The 24,595-nt window shown below is 43.8% G+C and overlaps 1 protein-coding gene across 1 annotated transcript; it reads right to left on the bottom strand.

The window, feature by feature from the left end:
• Nucleotides 1-24,254, bottom strand: LOC149451204 (pancreatic lipase-related protein 2-like). The gene is made up of 12 exons (XM_089690910.1): nt 24,206-24,254; nt 20,050-20,204; nt 16,200-16,325; nt 15,884-16,018; nt 15,586-15,694; nt 10,740-10,859; nt 9,707-9,823; nt 9,511-9,629; nt 6,122-6,260; nt 4,357-4,468; nt 2,167-2,334; nt 1-114 (listed from the first exon to the last, which is right to left on the bottom strand). Exons 1-12 carry the CDS (start codon nt 24,252-24,254, stop codon nt 42-44), a joined length of 1,422 nt encoding a protein of 473 aa, XP_089547036.1. The 3' UTR covers nt 1-41.
• Between the last annotated feature and the right edge of the window lie 341 nt (nt 24,255-24,595).

The following is a 24,595-nucleotide window of genomic DNA, read 5'->3' as shown; positions in this document are numbered from 1 at the left end:
GGTTTTTTTCTTCCCTTTATTAGAAATCTATAAAATTTTACTTATAAATCATAACATTCTTCCAGAGTCTGTTTTGTATCTTCTCCAGTCAGGTCTCCTGCACAGAACTTGTACCTGGATAAGGACACACAATGAACAGGATTGTATTCTGCAGTTGTTGAATCAAAGCAAATAGATTTGTGTGCACGACTGGCAGTTAACAGACCATAATAACTGGAATGCTAAAGCCTTACGATTGTTTCCTACAAATCTCCAAAAGTAAAAAAACTTTAGAACAGACCCCAAAAGCCAATCCCAAGAGCCTGAGAGCCATGCCGTACACTATTCCAGAGTCTTGGCCAAATTTAATATCTATGGAACTCCAAGTCCTACGTAATAAAGTGGTTTTTGCTTCAACTTATCTTGTTACTTCACCTGGTTTTTTTCTAAATGGCTTTGTAGGCCAAATTGGCCTAAAGCTGGCCATAGGTGGTTCAAATCTCAGCCAGTTCAGCAGAGACCAGTCGAGATTCGGTCCATGTATGGCCAATTGGATTGACTTGGGTACAACCAGCATGTCAGCTTCTAGTATGCAATTATTGCCAGTGGATACAGCCACGGTGTTCTCCAGGCTGGATGGCTCCCCGCACCCAGACTGTGTTGATGGGGGAATCAAGTGAAAAATTTACATCATCTATGGACTGCCTAAAGCAAAAGGAATTCTGACAAACAAAAACTGACCTGCAACTGCTCCTGTTGAGGTAAAAAAGTGAATAGCCAAAAGGTTTTACTGATTTGAAGCCAAACACAATTCAGTGTTCTTAGAATGCCCTCTTCAGGTGTAAAGCGATTATTACAAAAAATTGGCAAAATCAGTAAAAAGCTCAAAAGCCAAAAGCATAATAGACCCCTGCGGGCTTATTTTAAAGGCTGGCCATACACTATACAATTTTCTTAGAATTTTCTGTCCGATTTCTTCTAATTTCCTTTAGATTTACCAACTATGCAGTGCAATGGCCTGTCTAATTGGCTACAATTGAAAGTGTTGTTTAGGTTTGACTTCATATTATATGGTTTTTGGTAAATCTATAGCAGAAAAATCTCAATCTCAAGAAAATTGTATAATGGATGGTCAACCTTAATAGGGGGGCTACAGCATCTGGACATCTAGCCACCGCTGGTGGCCATCCTGAATTTTGGTCAGTATTGTTTTGGTTCACTATCACTTTGAATTAAAGTTCATCTAAGCAATATTACAATGTGGCGTCCCTTATTGGGCTCTCTTCGGGAGCACCACCTTCTGCAGTGCCTGCTTTAAAGGGGGACCCCGGATGCCTGTGACTGTTTGATGAATCTTGGAACCCAAACATTACGAGTCAGCAGAGGATGAGGTGGAATGCAGCCTGACCAGAATGCGGATGACCTAGGTGTTTGACGAGAAAGGAAACTTCTCTCACGCACTTCTGGTGAGTACGCATTCCATTTATCGAACAGTCTTCACCTCTGGATCATATACTATCACCACAGACAGGATCCTGCAAAATTTATATGATATATATCTTGTGATCTGGACATTATAATTTACTGTGATCATTACACACTGTGCCTTCTATAACGGTTTTGCATATTACTCATAATACTTCAGTTGCCATTTGCACTATATTTCCTAGCGCTGCACCTTTTTATCGTTTAAAAGTGAAGAATACCACAAAGAATAGCTAAAAGGTTTTACTGATCTGAAGCCAAACATAATTCAGTGTTCTTAGAATGCCTTCTTCAGGTGTAAAGCAATTATTACAAAATTGGCAAAATCAGTAAAAAGCTCAAAAGCCAAAAGCATAATTAGACCCCTGCGGGCTTATTTTAAGCCTGGCCATACACTATACAATTTTCTTAGAAATTTCTGTCCGATTTCTGGCAATTTCCTTTAGATTTACCAACTATGTAGTGCAATGGCCTGCCTAATTGGCTACAATTGAAAGTGTTGTTTAGGTTTGACTTCATATTATATGGTTTTTGGTAAATCTATAGCAGAAAAATCTCAAGAAAATTGTATAATGTATGGTCAGCCTTAATTACACCTGAATTTGGATATCATTGTGGCACTTGCAATTGTATTGCATCAGGTTGTTCTCAGTCTACTTTAGTTTAAAAGCGGCTACAAAACAATTCTACTTAATTACTTACATCTCTCCATTTGGTCCATATTGCAATGTGACGGCCGAGGCACCCAGTTTGGAATGCAGGATGGAGAAGATCCTGTTATGCCAGACAAATTCCACATTCTGGACGGGATTCACATTCAACTCCACATCAACAATAGAGGAGTAGGTTAATCCAGATCGAATGAGGCCACTGCAAGCAAAACAAAAAAGTGTTAATTGGCAATCCTGTTAAAGGAGGACTAGTTAAATACAAGTCAGAACCTTCAAATAAAAAAAAAACATCCAACATAAATAATCTCAATGTATTTGGGGCCCATCAAACTTGACCATAACATATGCCATAGAGGTACATAATCTCTGCAACCAGCATCTTGTTCATGGCTGAGCAGCACCCAAATGTTGAAGGAGATTGGGTCGGATATGGCTGAAATCTAGTAGATGTACATTCACTCTATACTCTTCAGTGTAGGCAGGTGCAGACCAGGGGCGGACTGACAACTCATGGGGCCCCCTAATAGCATGTTCTTGTGGGCACTGCTGGTAGGCTCATTAAACTGTTTCTCCTTGTCAGTCTGGGCTCTGCTGTACAGGGAATGCAAGAGATTGATATACTGTAGGTCAAATTTAGGTGGTTTCTGTGTGTGGTTTTTGCTTCAGCTAGAAGGCTTGGGACCTACTGCTGTAAGTAGAGAAGATTGTTTGCAAACATATGTAGCACTACCCTCCTGAGTTGCTGAGTTATATTTGGGCTCCCAATCTTTCTGGACTACAATCTGAAAGCTCAACCCCTTCTTACATAGTTACATAGTTAGTCTGGCTGAAAAAAAAAAAAAAAAAAAAGACAAAATTCAATCCATTTCAACCATTAAAAAAAAAAAAAAAAAAAAAAAAAAAAAAAAAAAAAAGTTATCCTATACCCACAGTCAGGGGCGGACTGACAACTCATGGGGTCCCCAGGCAATAGGGGATCATGGGGCCCCTGTGTCCTTGTCCAAACTCAAAAAAGCCTATGAAAAAAAAAAAAAAAAAAAAAAAAAAAAAAAAAAAAAAGGCAGTGCCCGAGTTTCCAAATGGTCAGTCCACCCCTGGTGCAGACTGCGCTCCCCACTGTAGGTGGCGCTTGACCAAAGTGGCAATTCAGAAGGGGAAGGAAGTCTTGGGGAACTTAATTCCTCTATGGTCACTTGGGAGCAGCTGTCCGATTGAACGCTGGTCCCCCTGTGACCTCTGTGGCCATCTTGGGTGAAGGAAGGGCTTATTTAGGACCCCGTTCCCCAATTTGTGTGCATTTTGAGAAGTGGCTAGCGTAGGGACAGGTTCCCCGACTATCAGGGAGAGTGCTTAGTGCTAGGGAAAGGTTCTAAAAGGAGGAAGGAAAGCACAGGGATTAAGTCCATCTTCTTGGTGCAGCTCCCCTATTAGGTTGGACCGGCCAGGCCACACTTTCACTCCTCTTTACAGAGGCTGTTAGCATCGCTCAAGCCTCAAATCTTACAACTGCCATCGCCTGCAGCCACTTCTTGTCCACAAAACACACCAGCCATGGATAATGACTGAAGGTGACAACTGTGGTGGGCCATGCCTGTGGAAATGGTCACTTGTGTTCTCCATTGAAAGTCTATGTGACTATGTAGGGATAGACTATGGCTTGGTATCAGGAAGTGCTTGAACAAGGACCTTCATGGCCAGGGGTGGACTGACAACTCATGGGACCCCCGGGCAATAGGGGATCATGGCGCCCCTGTGTCCTTGCCCAAACTCAAAAAACTCTACGAAGAGGAAAAAAAAAAAAAAAAAGTACCGGGGGCATCTCATGGGGCCCCCTACTGACCCCCGGCCCCCGGGCAGTGCCAGAGTTTCAAAATGGTCAGTCCGCCCCTGTTCATGGCAGAATCACAAGGGATTGTAATGAAAGCTGCAAGCAGCGGCGGACTGACCATTGGGGCACTGCCCGAGGGCCCAGGGTCAGTAGGGGCCCCATGAGATGCCCCTGGTACCTTTTCCATAGGCTTTTTTGAGTTTGGGCAAGGACACAGGGGCCCCATGATCCCCATGAGTTGTCAGTCCACCCCTGGCTGCAAGATTAGGAAACTGGCAAGGACTTGCATTAACAAGGGGTTTACATATACTTTAATGCATGCTAGGCCAAGGATTCTCACATGTTCCCTTTACCATTCCTCAGACCAGCAACAGATACATAAAGATGACATACCTGTAAATTTTATACCGACTGGAACATTCCTCCTTTCCGCAGAGAGACACTGAAAGAGATCCCAAAACAAATTTTGATCCCATGATTGTGATCGATATGTTGTACCTCCAGCCTAGAAAGAGGAGATTTTCTGTTAGAGGAATATCACTCTTGGCATTATAGTACACCTCCTTCTCTGCACCACCATGTAAAGAGACACTTCTGAGCTCAAGGTACATGTGGCAGGAGTTTCAGTTGATCACAACAAACCTTGATCAAATTCTAAAATTTACACATACATACTTTTGCAAGTCCTTTAGCGTAAGGTGATTCAAGATATATTCCCATGTTAAATGATTAGACACAAGTATTACACATGCAACAAACAAACTTATCAGTCTATATAAAAACAGAAAAAGCAACAACAGCCCCCATAATTCCAGCATTGATCCTTTTGGCATCAGGACCTTCTAGTTCCCGGTAATTAAGAAACCGCTGAAGGGGAATTTATGCAAAATGAAAGCCAATGGATTGACACTAGAAGCAGATATCTAAAGTAAACAGCTCTGCCTAAATTTCAAAACACAGCAGGTCTAATGGATGCTGGTATTTATTTCAGGTACTTGTATAGCACCATCATTTTATACATACATACATACACACACATCTATATCTATATAAAAAATAGTGGCTAAGTGGTTAGCACTTCTACCTGGCAGTACTAGGGTCATTGGTTCGAATCCCAACCACGGCACCACCTGCCTGGGGTTTGCATGTTCTCCCTGTGCCTGCGTGGGTTTCCTCCGGGTACTCCGGTTTCCTCCCACACTCCAAAGACATGCAGGTAGGTTACTTGGATCCTGTCTAAATTGTCCCTAGTATGTGTATGAATGTAAGTTAGGGACCTTAGATTGTACGCCCCTTGAGGGTTAGGGACTGATGTGAATGTACAATATATATGTAAAGCGCGGAGTAAATTGATGGCGCTATACAAGTACCTGTAATAAATATATATATATTAATGGAGGGTGTCAATGATGGTGTCAGGTCAGCAGTCTTTCCCATGACTGTGATTCCTACTGAACCAGACTGAGAGCCCATTTAAAGGCTCAGGAACCCTTTGCAGGTGTTATTATTATTATTATTATTATTATTACTACGAGTTTATATAGCGCCAAAAGGGTTTGCTCAGCGCTGTACAATATGGCTTAATTATCTGATTAGAGTGGGACACTTTGACCCGAGCATATTGCACCTTTTCACAAAATATTCTCATTTTCTGAGATTGTGGATTTGGGGTTTTCATGAGCTGTAAGCCATAATCATCACAATGATGACAAATCACGGCTTGAACTATCTTGCTTGGCATGTAATGAGTCTATCTCATATATTAGTTTCACCTTTTAAGTTGCTGCACTGAAATAAATGAACTTTTGCACCATATTCTCATTTTTCGAGTTTCACCTGTATATATATTGTACAGTCACATCAGTTCCTAACCCTCAAGGGGCGTACAATCTAAGGTCCCTAACTCACATTCATACATACACATACTAGGGACAATTTAGACAGGAGCCAATTAACCTACCAGCATGTCTTTGGAGTGTGGGAGGAAACCCATGCAGGCACAGGGAGAACATGCACACTCCAGGCAGGTGGTGCCGTGGCTGGGATTTGAACCGACGACCCTAGTACTGCCAGGCGGAATTGCTAACCGCTTAGCCACTGTGCTGCCCATATTTGTTGCTCCAAGCTCCATATAGTTTCTTAGAAGGAATCTACTCACGGAAGACATTTGAACGGTCTCCAGTGTTCAGGAAAAAAATCTGGTTGATTGTAGAGTCTTGAAAATGGCCGAGCACATATTCATCCGCCTTGTACCCCATGAAGGCACAACTTATTTTGGTGCATGGGAATGTAGATCCCTAGGGGGAAAGTTCAGAAGGCATGGTTTTGAACTGTAGTGCTTATAGGGTGAGCCATAAAGAAATCTGACAGATTTGTGACGTTTCTACTACAATCCTATCTGTGCAAATCAGAATCAAAGCGATCTAAAGCCAAAATTTAGTAGAAGACTTGCCTTTAGACATCCACTTCCTATACGGAAGAGTTCCTTGTCTATAGGCAAGCAGAAAAAGCCCTGCTTCACCAGAAGTGTCCCTGCTGGGAGATCCCCATCCCTTTTTTATCCTTGTGACAATCTGCAATAAAATCCAATGACTGGAAGGGTTAAAATCTTACAGATCTGCTTGGGATGGAGGGGGACGGGGTTAATGCCATCATTCAACAGTCACCCCTCTATAATGGAACAAAGTATTTGAGCATACTGTATGACATCATTTGCAAAGGCAGCAGCCATAGTGTTCAATGCTTAAGATGCATTTCCACTTCTGCTGTTGGAGTATTGGATTCGGTTAGCCAATAAATAATGCAGAAAGATACCCTCTATAGGCCAACCTGAGTCAAGATCAGGGGCGGACTGACAACTCATGGGGCCCCCAGGCAATAGGGGATCATGGGGCCCGTGTCCTTTCCCAAATTTAAAAAAAAGCCTATGAAAAAGGTACCAGGGGCATCTCATGGGGCCCCCTACTGACCCCGGGCCCTCAGGCAGTGCCTGAGTTTCCAAATGGTCAGTCCGCCCCTGGTCAAGATGCAAGCTTTTCAGAATAACTCACCCTTTGTCAGGTTATGAATATGTAGATTTCGGAGTTCAAACCAGGTCTGATGAAGCGATATCACTTTCTGAACTTTTGCAGCGAGGGAGAACATTACTTATATATTTGTTCCATAGTTCTCAATAACAAAGCATAACTTGAATTGCTGCTTACTTTCCTAAATGCCCTTTTCTGCAAACCCTTTTTAGCTTCCATAATGTTCAGGCAACTGAGAAGTTCACGTTTACCAGAATTAACACCGTCTTCTGTCTGACTGCAGAATCCAAATCTCAGCATATATCTAATCACCACAGCGGTTTAAGAGTGCACCCCAAAATGTCTTTGAGACACTATCTAAAGCTGGCTATAGATGGATAGAATTTAACAAAAATTCTTGGGAAAATTATACAAAAATTCTCCAAAACATTCTAAAAAGGTTGTTCAAAAGGTTGTTTGCTTAACATTGGATATTGCTGAACAAAAACCACATACAATGTTAGAAATTTGTTCTGCTCCTTTGAATTCTCTTGCCACTGCAGTAGAAAATAAAAATGTTGATTTGACCCACTAATAATAATTTAAAAAAAAAAAAAAAAAAGGAAGAAGCAAAAGTTTTTCTTAAAAAAATTCTACCCATCTATGGCCAGCTTTAGGAACGATGGCTCCTGCAGACCAATTCATTCAATAATTGAACAGAAGAAACTAAGGCGAGTCATAGGTAAACCATGGTCAATAAATCCACAGTCCATATACACTATATTGCCAAAAGTTTTGAGACGCCCGCCTTTACATGCACATGACCTTTAATGGTATCACAGTCTTAGTCCGTAGGATTTAATATCAAGTTGGCCCACCTTTTGCAGGTATAAGCGTCAACTTTTCTGGGAAGGCCGTCCACAAGGTTTAGGAGGGTGTCTATGGGAAGGTTGGACCATTCTTCCAAAAGCACATTTGTCAGGTCAGGTACTGATGTCGGGGGAGGAGGCCTGGCTCGCAGTCTCGGCTCCAATTCATCCCAAAGGTGTTCTATGGGGTTGAGGTCAGGACTCTGTGCAGGCCAGTCAAGTTCCTCCACCCCAAACTGGCTCCTCCATGTCTTTATGGACCTTGCTTTGTGCACTCTGTTCCATGTTGGAACAGGAAGGGGCCATCCCCCAAACTCTTCCCACAAAGTTTGGAGCATGAAATTGTCCAAAATGTCTTGGTATACTGGCACTTTAAGAGTTCCCTTCACTGGAACTAAGGGGCCAAGCCCAACCCTTTAAATACAACCCCACACCATAATCCCCCCCCCCCCAAACTTTACACTTGGCACAATGCTGTCAGGCAAGTACCATTCTCCTGACAAGCGCCAAACCCAGACACGTCCATCAGATTGCCAGACAGAAGCATGGTTCGTCACTTCAGAGAACACGTCTCCACTGCTCTAGAGTCCAGTGGCGGCGTGCTTTACACCAAGGCATCCGTCGCTTTGCATTGCACTTGGTGATGTAAGGCTTGGATGCAGCTGCTCAGCCATGGAAACCCATTCCATGAAGCTCTCTACACACGGTTGTTGTGCTAATCTGAAGGCCACACCAAGTTTGGAGGTCTTTAGTTGATTGTACAGACAGATGGAGACTTCTGCGCACTGTGCGCTTCAGCATGCGCTGACCCCGCTCTGTCATTTTACATGGCCTACCACTTGGTGGCTGAGTTGCTGTCATTTCCACTTTGTTATAATACCACTAACAGTTGACCATGGAATATTTAGTAGCAAGGAAGTTTCACGGATGGACTTCTTGCACAGGTGCGACCCATTCTTTCAAAAAAATGGTTACAAAAACAAACAGTCTGCATGCCTAGGGGCTTGATTTTATACACCTGAGGCCATGGAGGTGATTGGAACACCTGAATCCAATGATTTGGAGGGGTATCCCAATACCTTTGGCAAAATAATGTAGGCCCAAACAAACCCCAAGGCTTTGCTAAACACGGATAAGTATCCCATGCTACAGAGAAGAACTGCTGAACAGTCATTCCATAAGCTGGGTATACACTAGTGGAATTTCGTTTGACACATTTTTTCGTTGTAAGAATTTTAATTTTGCATTTTTCTATTAGCAAAATCTTAAGTAGCAGGATGGAAATGTCTCGAATGTATGAATTTCTAACAATGTATATGGTTTTTCATCATTCCAAAATCAAATGTTAGAAAATAGTTCAAGATTGTTTTCTTTTGCTTTTTAACAAAATATATATTTTTTTTCATTTTTCTTTGCTTTGTTCTGTGTCCCATTAATGACAGTTTAACCCCATATTCAAAAAAAGTTTAGCGTTTTGATTTTAGCTATACTTTCTAGGTGAAATAAGGGGGCAATGGGTATGAGCTTCAGGTTTGCTTAAATAGCATTCCAGTGAATCTGGTTACTGTAACATTAACATGTTACTTGGCTCTGTTAAAGATGGCCTAACTAGTGTTGTCATTTTCTTGCATTGGGGGAATTTTCATTGGGGAGGAAGATTCATGAATACTAACCTCTTGAAAAGCACTGTACGATGAAGAAGGGTAACCAATTAAACCATCAGGCTTCAGGATGCTCCTCATAAAGAACTTGACACTCATTTGGTGGTTGCAGAAGACCTTCTCACGAAGCTCTGAAAAGCAAGTTGTGTCAGTGTAAGCCATTTTTGGCCAGTACAACAGTGCACAGTTATAGGAACCACGGTGTTACCTTCAATCATGTTATCGAGATCTTCAAATTTAAAAGATATTTTGTCACAGCCAGGCATCCTTTCACCACCATTGGGGAAGAAGTCAACGTTACCAACCGTCTGCTTTATGCCAAAACCTAAATACAAATGCAAGTTACAGATGCTAAATCAGAGACCAACGGAAATGCAGTTGCACAATTGCAGAGAAATGATGGCAAGCCATAGGATAGTCAACAGTCTAGTGGGTTAGCTGTGGCTTTTCATTAGGGTGAGTAGGACCAGGGGCGGACTGACAAATCATGGGGAGGAGGAGGAGGGAGGAGGAGGAGAAGAAGTACCAGGGGCATCTCCTGGAGCCCCCTACTGACCCTGGGCCCTCGGGCAGTGCCCAAGAGCCTGGATGGTCAGTCCGCCCCCGAGTAGGGCCCATTATAGCAAAACTGGCCCCTAAATTTACCATGAGCATCACTGCTTAGGAATACCAGGTTCAGAAGACTAGAAGAAAACCATTTCATGTTTCTTTACAAGACCTGTGACACCCCCATAGTGTGGACATGACAAACCGTATATTAAACGTTAGTGATTTGGATGTATGCAGGCAACAAAATGGGTAATTTTGACATTACACCATGTTTTGTAACATTATCCAATGCCATGTTTCCAGCTAGCAGCTTTTTGCTCAAGTCTGCAATGGTTGAAGCTCTTCCCAAACAGCCTGGAGCCATTAAAACTGAGAAGACCATTAAACCACCTTAGTTTTACCTTCACTTTTTGACTACAATACATTTTGCCAAAAGACAAATCTACATCTAGCAGATGTAGTTTCTTGAGGTCAAACTAATATCAGGAGGGAGTGGTGTGCCATTACAGACCATTATTCCCCTGGAGAAGATTTCTAAAAAAGAGCCAAAATGTTTTGCTTCCAAATTACAGAAGACTAAATAATCAAGAAATCATGTACAAGCCTCACGTCACCCCATTTATTTCTTTTGTGCGGCTACAAAGACTCTGGAATAAGAATGTTCTGACACCGTGCAGAAGGCAAAACCTTACCAAGATGAAACACATCAGATGACATATCCGTGTGAATGGCATCAACAAAAACGGCGTCTGTAGGGTCCAGTCTCAGATCAGGTGGGGCATTTTCAAAATGGGGACCAGCTGGATCCAAACCTGGATAGTCAAAGGGAAAATTGAGATAGGTTAAAAAAAAAAAAAAATAAATAAAAAAATACTGAATGTGGCACCCTTCCCTAGTCAATCTAAATTTAGATTTTGGCTATGCTCAGTAGAGTATTTGATATTCTTATACAGTATTTATAAAGCACTAACAGTTCACTCAACGCTGTACATTACAAAGGGGGACAGAACACGCAACAGTACATTAACAATACAATGCAAAACATGAGGGGATTAAGGTCCTGCTCTTTGGAGCTTACAATCTAGGAGGGAGGGGATGGTGGCACAGGAGGAGATAGCTGTGGGGGATGGAGTGGTAGGAGGGGTGGAGGAGGTTGGCAAGTTAGCAGGGGGTGGGGTAGGCTTCCCTGAAGAGATGGGTTTTCAGGGTGCGCCTAAAGGAGAGGAGAGTAGGTGATAATCTGATGGGTTGGGGCAGGGAGTTCCAGAGGATGGGTGACACCCTGGAGAAATCCAGGAGGCGGGCATGGTTAAGGAGACCAGGGAACTAGAGAGAAGGAGGCCTTGTGAGGAGCGGAGTGTGCGTGCTGGGTGGTACTTGGATATTAGGTTGGTGATGTAATTTGGGGCAGTGTGGTGGACAGCTTTGTACGTCAGTGTTAGGATTTTGAATTTGATCCGTTGTAAAATCGGAATCCAGTGGAGAGATTGGCAGAGGGGGGTGGCGGAAACAGTAAGGTGAATGAGTCTGGCTGCCGTATTCAGGATGGACTGAAGCGGGGATAGCCTGTGGCGAGGCAGGCCAGTGAGGAGGGAGTTGCAGTAATCGAGTCGTGATATGATGGAGTGGATGAGCTGTTTAGTGGTTTCTGGGGTTAGGAACGTGCAGATTTTGGCGATGTTGCGGAGGTGGAGTCTGCACGAGTTAGTTAATGATTGGACTTGGGGCTGGAAGGATAGGTTGGAGTCCAGAATGACACCAAGTACTCTGGCCTGCGGGGCGGGTTTGATGGTGGCGTTGTTGGACATGGAGAAGTCAGTGGGGGGGGGGGAAAAAGACTAGGAGCTTGGTTTTGGAGAGGTTCAGGTTAAGGAAGTGGAGTGACATCCAGTCTGATTTGTCGTTCAGTAGGTTTGTGATTCGGGCAGAGACCGAGGGGGTGAGGTGGGGGGGTTGAGAGATAGATTTGTGTGTCGTCGGCATAGAGGCGATAGTTGAATAGAGGCCTGTTTTTTTTGGTCTGGTCAGGTTTTCCTAAGCTTGGTGGCTGATTTCTCCTGTCTGCCTCTGGAAGAAGCTTCCAGAAATAGCTGGGAAAGTCAGCCATTTATGAATATTTAAAATCGGACCTCAGCCAATTGCTGGGAAGGGGCACCCAGAAGGTGGATGGGGAGAAGATAAAATGTTTGAGAAGCTTGTTAGGACATGTTATCCCCCTGCGGCTACTGCCCCCTGGAAGGCAGCCAGTGTGTATTACTGGGAAGAGATGCTGTTGGGCCTCAGCTTGTATTTAGCTGAGGGCCTGGAGAAGATTGCTAAAGAGATTTTTTGCTGGAGGGCACAGCCCTTGAGAGGGATATTTTATCTCCCTCACTAAAGAGGGTCATGTGGAAGCTTGGTAGCAGACAGCTCCTAGGACACTGTGCGCATGGCCTGTTCTGGGACATCCCCTAGCCTGTGTTGTTGATGTGCCTGAACTGCATCTGTGGCTGGTCACTTCTGTACTATTCTGGGAAAACTTGTTTATTCCTTAGCGACCCCTTTAGGGGTAGCACTACAGTGCCCTTACAGTGCATGGATATTAGTGCACCGCCACTCCAATCATTATGTATTGCACTCCCACCACATAGCAGGTCACAAACGCAGATACCTGTATTGTGGTGTGCAGGTACATTTAATGCATTTTAAACCATTCAAAGGCTGCCCGAATACATAGATTAAACTAAATGCTGAAAGATGGAAAGACTAATCATGTAAAAGCTACATGATATGTGTAACACCCTGCTATAATGTAAGTTGCAGGATGTTAAAACAAACATAAGGTGGCAGTGTCCTGCAGCTCAATGATACTCAGAGTCTGCTGAAAAGCCTCATGGACTTTGTAGTCCTGACACACCGATCCCCAACAATTCCCAGAGGAGCTGGCGTGTGGGCGGGTATTTTTATATACAGAAGCATAGGAGACTGGACAGAAAGTGAGCGGGGCAGAGAGCTGGAAAGCAGGAGTAAAGAGCTGTGCGGAACGCCAGAATACCTGACCAAGCCGCAGTGTGTTAGAGAGAAGCTAGGAGGGATTGTTGACCACCAGCATTGCCAACCTGTCTTGAGGGACATCCTGCCGGCAGGCAATCCAGAGCACTGTGACCAGACTGAACGGCTGCAGGTGGGATTGAAGAACCGTTGGGCCCCTCCCCCAAGAGACTGCTGGGACCTGCTTGAAGCCACAGATCGGGTGAGAGTCCCATAGACCAGCCAAGCAAGTGAACCTTTACAATCCTTTCCAGTTTTCCAATTTCCTGCACACAGTTGCGGACACTGAATATAGCCAACACAGGTTGCGGCCTAGTTCCCCTGGCCTATTACTGAACACATTCCAAGCATAATTCAACCATCAGAGCTGAACACAACACACGCCCTCTGGGGGGCAAATCCACATTATTCGTTCCCTTGCCTTTCAAGCCTTCCCTTTTTAAAAAAGAACACTTTTCACCATGGCCATTGGCTACTGTAGCCTGGGGAAGAGTTGCCCTTGCCAGAAATTGTTCTTGCCATCCTTTGATAGCTTTCTTCACTAAAGTGTGCACTCTGCTTAGTGCACTTAAGGGATATCATCAAGTCAAGTGCCTCCTTGAAGCAATAGCACCTGAATCTTGCTTTGCTGTATTAAATCCTTTAAAGGAACTGCCACCTTTCTGTCATCAACCCAAGAATCTCTTGTGCACCAGCTGGGCAGAAGGTTCTTCAGTGTACTTAAGGGACATCGACTGCCCTGGTTAAAAGAGCTCTTTACTTAGAGTAGATAAGAGTGATAACTTCCATTACATGCGCACATAATGCTTCATGTGGTCTTCCTGTGCTTACAGCCAAGTTCACCATAAACTACATACCAGTTCACTCCAATTTGTGTACTAGTCTATTTGCTGGCGATCATTTACTCTGGTTAGAAGAGTACTGTGGTGTCAGAAGCAGGGGCGGACTGACCACTTGGCAACTTGGGCACTGCCCAAGGGCCTGGGTTCAGTAGGGGGCCCTATGAGATGCCTCTGGTACCTTTTTCATAGGCTTTTTTGAGTTTGGGCAAGGACATAGGGGCCCCATGATCCCCTATTGCCTGGGGGCCCCATGAATTGTCAGTCTGCCCCTGGCCAGAAGTTGATCCAGGGAATATCCGATTGCCTCTTGGGGATCAGGAAGGAATTCTTTTCCCAGCAGGAGCAAATTGGATCATGCTTCGCTGAGTTTTTTTGCCTTCCTCTGGATCAACTGTGGGCAGGGGCGGACTGACAACTCATGGGGCCCCCGGGCAATAGGGGATCATGGGGCCCCTGTGTCCTTAACCAAACTCAAAAAAGCCTATGGGGGGAAAAAAAAAAAAAAAAAAAAAAAAAAGTGTACCAGAGGCATCTCATGGGCTCACTACTGACCCTGGGCCCTCGAGCAGTGCCCGAGTTTCCAAATGGTCAGTCCGCCCCTGACTGTGGGGGTAGTATAACTTCTTTTTGTAATGGTTGAACTTTTGTCTTTTTTCAGCCAGACTAACTATGTAAGAAGGGGTTGAGCTTTCAGAGTGTGGTCCAGAAAGATAGAGAGCCCATATATAACTCAGCAACTCAGAAGTTAGTGCTACATATATGTGTGCAAACAGCCTTCTCTACTTACAGCAGCAGGTCCCAAGCCTTCTAGCTGAAGCAAAAGCCACACACAGAAACCACCTAAATTTGACCTACAGTATATCAATCTCTTGCATTCCCTGTACAGCAGAGCCCAGACTGACAAGGAGATACAGTTTAATGAGCCTACCAGCAGTGCCCACAAGAACATGCTATCAGGGGGAGAGTGCAAAGTAACAGGTCAACTCATAAGTCTACCACTTCCTTTCACTGGTGTCCAATCATAGGCTGGTTATGGTAGGAGATTTGCCAATGTTAAATACCTACAGCAGGAAAAAAAAAATAAAAAAAATTCAGGTCTTCTCACCTAGTAGATAGGATTGTGCTGTGTAAATCTCGGGACTGGATGGGCAGAAATGCCATCTGTCTTTAGCCAGTTACCTGTGTTCAGGTTTGGTGGTCCTACTAAAAGGATATCTACATTACCATATATGAAGGGGCGCCATAGCTGTACTTAGGGCAGCACAGTAATCCCTTTTTTCAAATCAATGGGCTATGACTGACTAAAGTTGGCCATACAGACACACTTTGTTCGACCTGCAGAGAAAAAAAACAAAAAAAACACACAAATAGCCTGGATGATGAATCACCCCTGGCAATGGCCACCAGAAAACCCAAACAGCGGGTGTATCAGATTGGGTGAGGGCGCTATTCAGATGACAGTTTTCTGCCTTACTCCTTCGATTTTTTTTAAGTGATGGATCCTGGGTGCATGACAGGGCCACCCACTAAGCAAATTTAAGCTGGTTCATCTGGACCAGTCAAAATTTGCACAGTCCATGGTCAACTTAAGTGTTTACCTGCTGGCTTTATGTCAGATGCTACAATCAACAGATTCACAAAAGCACCAGAACTCCACATCACCTACCGGAAATTCTTCCAATTCCCTTCTGGCTCTTCCCTGCATCACCAGCAATGTGTGCCCCCAGACCGTGCCCAATCAGATGGACGTCATGCATTGGATAGTCAAACACTGCCTGAGAGAGATGAACCCATTTAGTCTGCCATGCTCTGAAATTTGTGTTTTTAGCAATGTCCTCCACCACCACCTCTATTTTCCTAGATTACCATTAGAAATATTGTGAGTTTTTTTTAGAATGCAGTAGATAAGGTAAGATGAAACAATGAGCTTCAGCTCAAGTCTGGCTTACTAGCATGGTGTGTACCTGTATAAAACGCAAGAAAAAGGCAATTTCAGCCCCAAGCACATGGATATTTTTGGATGCTTGTGTGTATTGGGCAAATGATCCTCCACTCCAGTCTACACAGAAACAGTTCACATCTGAGACCTTCAGGAGAGCCTACAAAACAGAGGAAATTATGGAAGATGGGTCATAATTCATAGGACAGTTGCCCAGGTCCTTTCTTGGCACCAACATGGCAGCATACTACCACGTCTATGCAGCCATGGATTGGTGTCAGGACAGGAAAGTTACGGTAAGCATTAGATACAATTTTCTGTTTTCCTGCAATCACACTGACCTGGCACATTTCTACCAGCCACAGCTTGTCCCCAGTCTCGACCAAGTCATGGATGATGAATATGGATTTCCGGCTGGGTTTAAAGTTGGTGCCAAAGATTGTGGAGACGTTGAGAGCTCTAATCACCTGAAAAAGATCAGCTACAATGAAGTCATCAGCTACGAGATCAGCTAAATGGAGTTTGTGCTGCGCCTAAAAATTTACATATAGCAAAATGCATGGTCGTCATTGGAAATGGAGAAGGGCATTTGTTTTTCCAATAATGTAACAGATTTTAAATGCCTCCAAAGAGGTAGGTTTTATTTTAAGCTTTGTTGAGGGTGCCATGTTCTTTAAGCTTTTTTTTTTGTTTTTTTGGGAACCCTAATTAAGTCTGCAGTATTACTGAACAGCGTTCATTGTGCAGCCCATTTTTATAATTCTGGCCACTGTATTGAGCCTGTGGTACCTCTGGAGGAGTTCTCCATTTAACACAGCATAGGTGTTGGTGGAGACTAGAGCAGTGGCATGGCCGATAATAGTCTGACCAGGTTCTACCAGGGTCTATACCAGCAATGGGCAAACTACGGCCCGGCGGACCTTTTAATCCGGCCCGCGGAGCGTGGCAAACATTGGCTGTCAGGATGTAGGTGGGGCAGCGTGACAAACTCCTCTCCTCTCACAGTCCGCCCTGAAGACCGGAACGGCGCGGGAACACGGCGAGAGGAACGCGCGGAGCAAAGGTAAGTGAATTGACACAATATGGGGAATGAATTACTATAGGGGGGATGAATTACTATATGGGGGATGAATTACTATATGGGGGAATATTACTATACTTACTATGGATGGCATGGTAGTGGCTGGGCCGGCCAGCAGCTAGTCCGGCCCCCAGGTCCAATATATGAACCCAATGTGGCCCTCAAGTCAAAAAGTTTGCCCACCCCTGGTCTATACTGTACACTCATTTAACAGCACTCCTTGGTTGGTTGAGTGCCAAGCACATCTGCATAATAAAATGTTATAGTAGGGGTATAGCAATACTTCTCTATAAAATAGGCCCTGTAGAGTCCTGAAATAGTGGTTGGTATTGTACATGTGGCTTAGCTATCATCCCCGTTTTAAATCTCCCCCTGCTTTCCAATTTCATCCAAACAGTTTGCATGCTGCTCATCCCCAAGAGCTGCCAGCTAGATCTACCCTGTACTGGAGCCAAACTGTGGCAACATGGCTCTGGCTGGTTGCTCTGGGGTAAACCAGGAACCCACCCCTCCCACTGACCATCACCACACATCCCCACTAGTAGTCAGCTAAAATTTCCATTTACCATGGGGCTTCTCACATATTGACTGGGTTATCTTTAACTGCTGTGTTGGAAATATCCTCTTAGAGAGCTGAATACAGTCATCAGGAATTCCTCCATGTCAATTAAAAAGCTGCTTCTCTGCACCTTTACCCATAATGCCCTGTGGGGCAGCAGGGTCATGGTGCTCCATGTGCTAAAGCATTGGCAAGAGACCCAAACGTAATTTTACTTTTGCCAGGAAGAATAAAAAAAGGACACAGTGGGTTGATTTACTAAAACTGGAGATGGCAAAAATTGTATAATGTATGGCCAGCCTTAGAAGTAGATTGGCTAACATACACAGCTGGACCAATTCTAGTAAATCAACCCCAATCTCAAATGATCAAACAACACCCTTGCCATTCACAAGTTCTACTCCAATGACTATCAACAATAGGTTTTAGGTTTCATGCTCAATAGAAGATGACCAACAGAGCTAGCCAGTAATTGCAGAAAACAGTATCTTGTAATGTGTTATTAAGCTAAATGTCATCTTATATTGAATGAATATGCATCTCTATTGAAAGAATGCATCTCAGTAAATTAGAATATCAAAAAGTTAATTTCAGTAATGCAATTCAAAAAGTGACATTATATACAGTAGATTCCTTACATACAGAGTGATATTTCAAGCATTTTTTAATTTTAATTATTATGGCTTACAGAAAGTGAAAACCAAAATTCAGTAACTCGGAAAATTAGAATTTTGCATAAGACCAATAAAAAAAAAAAAAATTTTAATACAGAAATGCTGGCTTACTGAAAAAGTATGTCCATGTACAGTATAGTACGCATTCAATACTTGGTCAGGGATCCTTTTGCACGAATTACTGCATCAATGGGGCGTGGCATGGAGGTGATCAGCCTGTGGCACTGCGGAGGTTATGGAAGCCCAGGTTGCTTTGATAGCGGCCTTCAGCTCTTCTGCAGTGTTGACACACCAGACCCACATTCCTCTTGACAATACTACACAGATTTCCTATGCAGTTTAGGTCAGGCGAGTTTGCTGGCCAATCAAGCACAGCAATACCATGATTGTTAAACCAGGTATTGGTACTTTTGGCAGTGTGGGCAGGTACCAAGTCCTGCTGGAAAATGAAATCACCATCTCCATAAAGCTGGTCAGCAGAGGGAAGCATGAAGTGCTCTAGAATTTCCTAGTAGAGGGCTGCCCTGACTTTGGACTTCATAAAACACAGTGGACCAACACCAGCAGATGGCATGGCTCCCAAAATCATCACTGACTGGGGAAACTTCACACTGGACCTCATGCAACTTGGATTCTGTGTCTCTCCACTCAATCTCCAGACTCTGGGACCTGGATTTCCAAATGAAATGCTAAAATTTATTTTCATCCAAAAACAGGACTTTGGACCACAAGTCCTTGTTCACCTTTTCCTACCACACTTTTTTCCTTCCACTCAACGTTCCATTAATATGCTTGGATACAGAACTCTGAACAGCCAGCTTCTTTAACAAGGACCTTTTGCGACTTACCCTCCTTGTGGAGGGTGTCAATGACTGTCTTCTGGACAACAGTCAAGTCAGTCTTCCCCATGATTGTGTAACCTTCTGAAGCAGACTGAGTCCATTTAAAGGCTCAGGAAACCTTTACAGGTGTTTTGAGTTAATTCACCGATTAGAGTGTGACACCAGGAGTTTACAATATTGAACTTTGTCACAATATTTACATTTTCTATCATACTGAATTTTGGGTTTCTACTAACTGTAAGCCATAATCATCAAAATTAAAAGAAAGAAATGCTTGCAATGTATCACTCTGTGTGTAATTAATCTAGATCATAGAGGAGTTTCACTTTTTGAATTGAATTACTGATCTAAATTAACTTGTTCTGTCTCTCCAATCTAAGCATTGATAGTGTGATCTCTGTAACTTACAGTTGTGATGAGATAGCGATAACTCCAATCTTAGTTGAATATCACAGGCAGTGACTCAATCCAGAAGACATCTTGTGAAGTTTATTCCATAAACAGAGAATCTTACAACAATGAACTTGGATAGGTCAAAAGATCATACTGTGATCTTCTTCATGACATGAGGCTTGAAGCTGAAATGCCTTACTGGGAAAAAGGGTGGGGCTATCTATACAGCATGAACTAAACCAGAGGAAAGGGAGGAGCAGAGACAAAATACAAAGAACACTTAAAAGGCATATGACATAACTTTGGGATGATATTCTAATTTATGGAGGTGCACCTGTATACACACCGACTCACTAAAATATGTCCGCATGTCTAGTTTGTTGTGAACCCTTTCCCCACCATTGCTCATTAGCAGTTGGTTGCCTTTTTGCCATTGGTCCCACCATGGTAATTCTCATTGCCTAACCCCATTAGGAGATTCCCCCCCTTCCATATCCATTTTGTCCTGTCACTCAACAAAAAAAGTCATTTACCCAGTGGAGCCAGACAGTAATAAGACCCGACAGCTTTCAGGAATTTAACCACACAATAGAGGGGGGAACCTTTCCTCTCCTGTGTGCAGCCAGCTTGGGGCAGACTTACTTGGTACTGGTTGGGATTCTTTACAGTATAGAGCAGGAATCGAACGTTGACCACCTCTGGTGCCAGTGCTAAATGATGTATAGGTCTGTCCACTGTTACAAAGGAGGAAGGGTCATATGTGAAACATCCCAGCCTGGAGTAGCAGATTTGAGCCGCTAGACAGAGAAACAAGAGGGATAGGATTATGGATTGTTCCTTCATGATAACATCTTGAGGAAAAATTTACTGAGCAGCCAAGGACAGCTAAACAAAACAAAAAACAAGAAAACTCAACATGGAGAATGCTTCTAAGAGGGCCTTCTCATCCTATCTTGGATACATATATGAAAAAACAGTCCCATAATAAGCATGTTGCCAATAAAGTCTCATGTCCCACATACTGGGCAACTATCCAAAGAAAGTATGTGAATGGCCCTCTTGCTGGTGTCTGGATTAAATATCACCAAGGAGGTACAATTATGCATGAGTAAGCATAGGCATAGAATGTCAAAGCCATTAGAATGCTTAACCCCTTGACGCCGAGCGCACGCAAATATGCGGCCTCTCGGCTTTGATGCCCAGCGGCTGCATATTTGCGTGCAATTAGAAAATACACATGTGCTGAGAGCACGCGCCCTGCATGCTCCCAGCACATATATCCGTGACTCACGGAAAGGTCACGATCTCCCTTTTCGATCGGGACCTTTTCCGATCATGTGACTGCTGTGACGGTCGAATCACATGACCCTAAAACCCCTCCCGCCTCCTGAAACACTTAAAGGGCCAGGAGGCACCAGCATGAAGAGGTTAAGCAGTATGTACAGTAGATATGGTTTTCAATACTTTTCAGTAACCGACCTGAAACAAGCATGCAGGGCAGAGACTTGGACTCTAATCAGCATTAGCATGACAGCCAGAGACAGTGGTGTAGCATTGGGGGGCAGCCGGTGCAGTTGCCCCGGGCTCAACATTTAGAGGGGCGCAGACAGGGTCAGTGCCACCAGAAGGCAAACTCCTCCATTCTGCGCCCACTAGGAGAGGAGTGTGAGTGTGGTGAGTGAGTGTGTGGTCAGGCCTATGGTTCTAGTGAAGGAGGCTCCCTGCTGGTTGCCTTGCTCCAAGGGCTGAAAACCCATGCTACACCACTGGCTAGAGAACCAACATTCTCAAAAAAGGAGGTAAGACAGTGGTGGCACCCAAGCTCTTTTTAACCTGTGCATACACGTATCAAAATTTGACTGGTAACTGCTGTAAGAATAAAGTAGCACCACATCGGAGATCTCAGCATCAACATGACTTGTGTGGATGCGGAGACCTGGATCTGTGAAGTTCCCCCCCTCATTCAACCTGCTGGTTGGAAAAGATAAAAAATAAATAATATAGATGAAAAAACCTCCCAGTGTATACCCAGCTTTAAAAAGTAGAATCCAAGTCAGGAACTCATTTATAGGGTGTTGCTTCCCAGAATTGCCTTTGGAAACAAGTCAGCAGTGGCAGCTCCCATGTTTCTGTTCCAAAACTGGCCACAGATGGATCACAATTCATCCAGTTTATCAGGGAATGGCTGAATGTGAGCCATGTATGGCCATCCCCATTCAACAGAAGTCTATCCTTACATCAACTTCTGTGGAACAGGAACGTAAGAAAACTTGTTGATCAGGGGCCATAGATTTGGAAACAGAAGCTGGAAACTCCACACAATGGAAACCAGTCACTATATAAATGGGAAAAAGTTATGGGTTCATCTTGAACTCCTCCTGGCTGTGCCCCTCTGACATATGTTGCCCTGCCTATGGGGCTTTATCATAGAGCAATCCGATATAAATACACAAAATCCCATAAAAAACACAGTAAACGGCCATATAGAGTTTCTGTATCAGTAACATTGTGTAACCTTCAGCAATAGCATGCAACTCCAACCTGCAGCAAGCAAGGCCACCAGACTATTAGCATGCATTAAAAAGAACATTTACTCAGATAAAACTATCATTCTACCACTTTACTAAAGGCCACATCCAGGGGCGGACTGGCAACTCATGGGGCCCCCGGGCAATAGGGGATCATGGGGCCCCTGTGTCCTTGCCTAAACTCAAAAAAAGCCTATGAAAAAGGTACCAGGGGCATCTCATGGGGCCCCCTACTGACCCCGGGCCCTCGGGCAGTGCCCAAGTTTCCAAATGGTCAGTCCGCCCCTGGCCACATCTTGTGTGTGCCATCCAGTTGTGATCAACAATCTTCAGGAAGGATGTATTGGTACTAGAGAGAGTCTAGGGAAGGACAACAAAGCTAAAAAGGGCTGGAGGACCTCAGTTAGGAGGAATGACTACAAACATTAAACTTCTTCTTCCTGAAGACGAGACACTTATAGGGATATCATAGGGAAATTCGAGTCCTTGAATATCTGGTGACAGATCGCTCTGGAGTGTGGCCCATGGGACACCATCCTGGTAGGAGGTCATATAGGGTTGCCACCTCTTCCCTTTAAACCCGAACACATTCATTACACAGGTTCTGTGGCTGATTAAGTTGGTAATTAACCACTTCCAGTCCGGACACTTTCACCCCCTTCCAGACCAGGGCAATTTTCAGCTTTCAGCGCTATCACACTTTGAATGACAATTGCGCGGTCATGCAACACTGTACCCAAATTAATTTTTTACCATTTTTTTGAGACAGATAAAGCTTTATTTTGGTGGTAATTATTCACCGCTGGGATTTTTATTTTTTTTGCTATGTAAATGAAAAAGTCCCAAAATTTTGAAAAAAGTTTTTTTTTTATAAAATTTTGCAAATAAATAATATGTCATTAATCTTTGCCAAAATTTATTCCGTTATCTTTTTAGTAAAAAAAAAAAATCCAAATTCCTTTATAACCAAAAATTATAATTTTTATATTATTTTTTTTACATACTGTCACCCTAGCAGTACAGTGTCACCATGGTGACACTGTACTACTTGTGGGGGACGATGAAGATTTATTTATTTATTTATTTATTTTTTTTTACACACACTGATTGCATTTACACCCATATAGGATGTAAAAGCAATCATTTCTCCTTCTCTCTGGCTGCATTCTTGCACTCATTGAGAAGTACTGTGTGAGCTGTGATTGGTCACAGCTTGTCACATGGTACAAGGCTGTTATGAATAGCCTTGTACCATGTGACCTCTGTGATCATTCACAGATTTCACACGTAGTAAGCAATGATGTCACAAGTGACATCTTGCTTACTACTTTGTATGTGATCACTGATTGGCCGATCAGTGATCACATGATCGGGACCTCGTACAGAGGTCCCATCCGACGATCGGTGTTTCACTGTGTCCGGAGGACACAGCGGGCACCGGATCGCGGTGCTGCGCGCTCCCAGGGAGCGCGCACAAGCAGGGTGTGGGGAGGCCATTTATAAACGGACACCCGACCCTGCACTGCCACCGTCCGACCGTTTATATACAACGGCCAGATGGGAGGTGGTTAAACACACTTAGTGTCTTATCTGCATTAAATTAGCCCAGTGTTTCTCAACTCCAGTCCTCATGGACCCCCAACAGGTCATGTTTTCAGGACTCCCTCAGATGAAACAGCTGTGGTAATTACTAAGGCAGTGAAACTGATCAAATCACCTGTGCAAAATAATGGAAATCCTGAAAACATGACCTGTTGGGGGTCCATGAGGACTGGAGTTGAGAAACACTGAATTAGCCCCAGTCATTAATATGTGTTTGGGTTTAAAGGGATGAGGTGGCAACCCTAATGTCATAGGACGTCCTCCCAGGATAATGGGGATCCTGCTCGACCGTCATCTTACAAAAGACTGGGCGGGAAGGAGTTAAGCTTTGGTAATAAAACCTGGAAGCGGATTGGTTTCATGCCGAGCTCTGATGAAGGGATGCCCTTCGAAACGCGTCAGTGGAACTGAGTATCTACCCCTATGATGGGATTCACGCTGGCTCCTTATCTTTCAAGTCTCTCTGAGGACTCACATGCCTGATTGTATTCGCGGTTTGTATCATTTTATAATGAATACATTTTGGTTACTGAGGTAATGCGCTAGGTTGGTGCGCTTCTCGATTTCTTTGTTCATGCTGAGCTACACCAGATTTTGCACCCTCCAGGTTTAGTAAATCGTCCCTATCGGGTAAGACAAACTCATAATAAGTGACAACACATCCATACCTCTAATAGCAGCTGCTATGGACAGCACCAGAATCAGTCTGAAAATCATCTGAAAAAGTAAAAGAAATTTGTTGGTTTACCCAGAATATATATATAAAAAAAAAAATAAATAAAAAAAAATAAATAAAAAAAAAAAAAAAAAAAAGGGAGGAGATCTGTACCGACAGATACAAAGACTGGTGTACATAGCCTGAAGACGCTAATCCCCTGGCTGTCACGCTGATACTCCAATGTCATTGAGTGGCTGACCTGAAACAAGCTAGTGATGCATCTGCGTGTGTCAGCAGCTATTGATTGTCAATTATTTCCCATGCTGCTCTAGGCAAGATCAGGTTCCACCAGGGGCAGACTGACCATTCGAGCACTCGAGGGCCCAGGGTCAGTAGGGGG

Source organism: Staurois parvus, unplaced genomic scaffold (assembly GCF_062004578.1).
Source record: "Staurois parvus isolate SC_StPar_1 unplaced genomic scaffold, SC_StPar_1.0 ptg000547l, whole genome shotgun sequence".
Lineage (NCBI taxonomy): Eukaryota > Metazoa > Chordata > Amphibia > Anura > Ranidae > Staurois > Staurois parvus.
The sequence above is the reverse complement of the archived record's forward strand: the minus strand, read 5'-3'. Positions and strand labels throughout refer to the sequence as shown.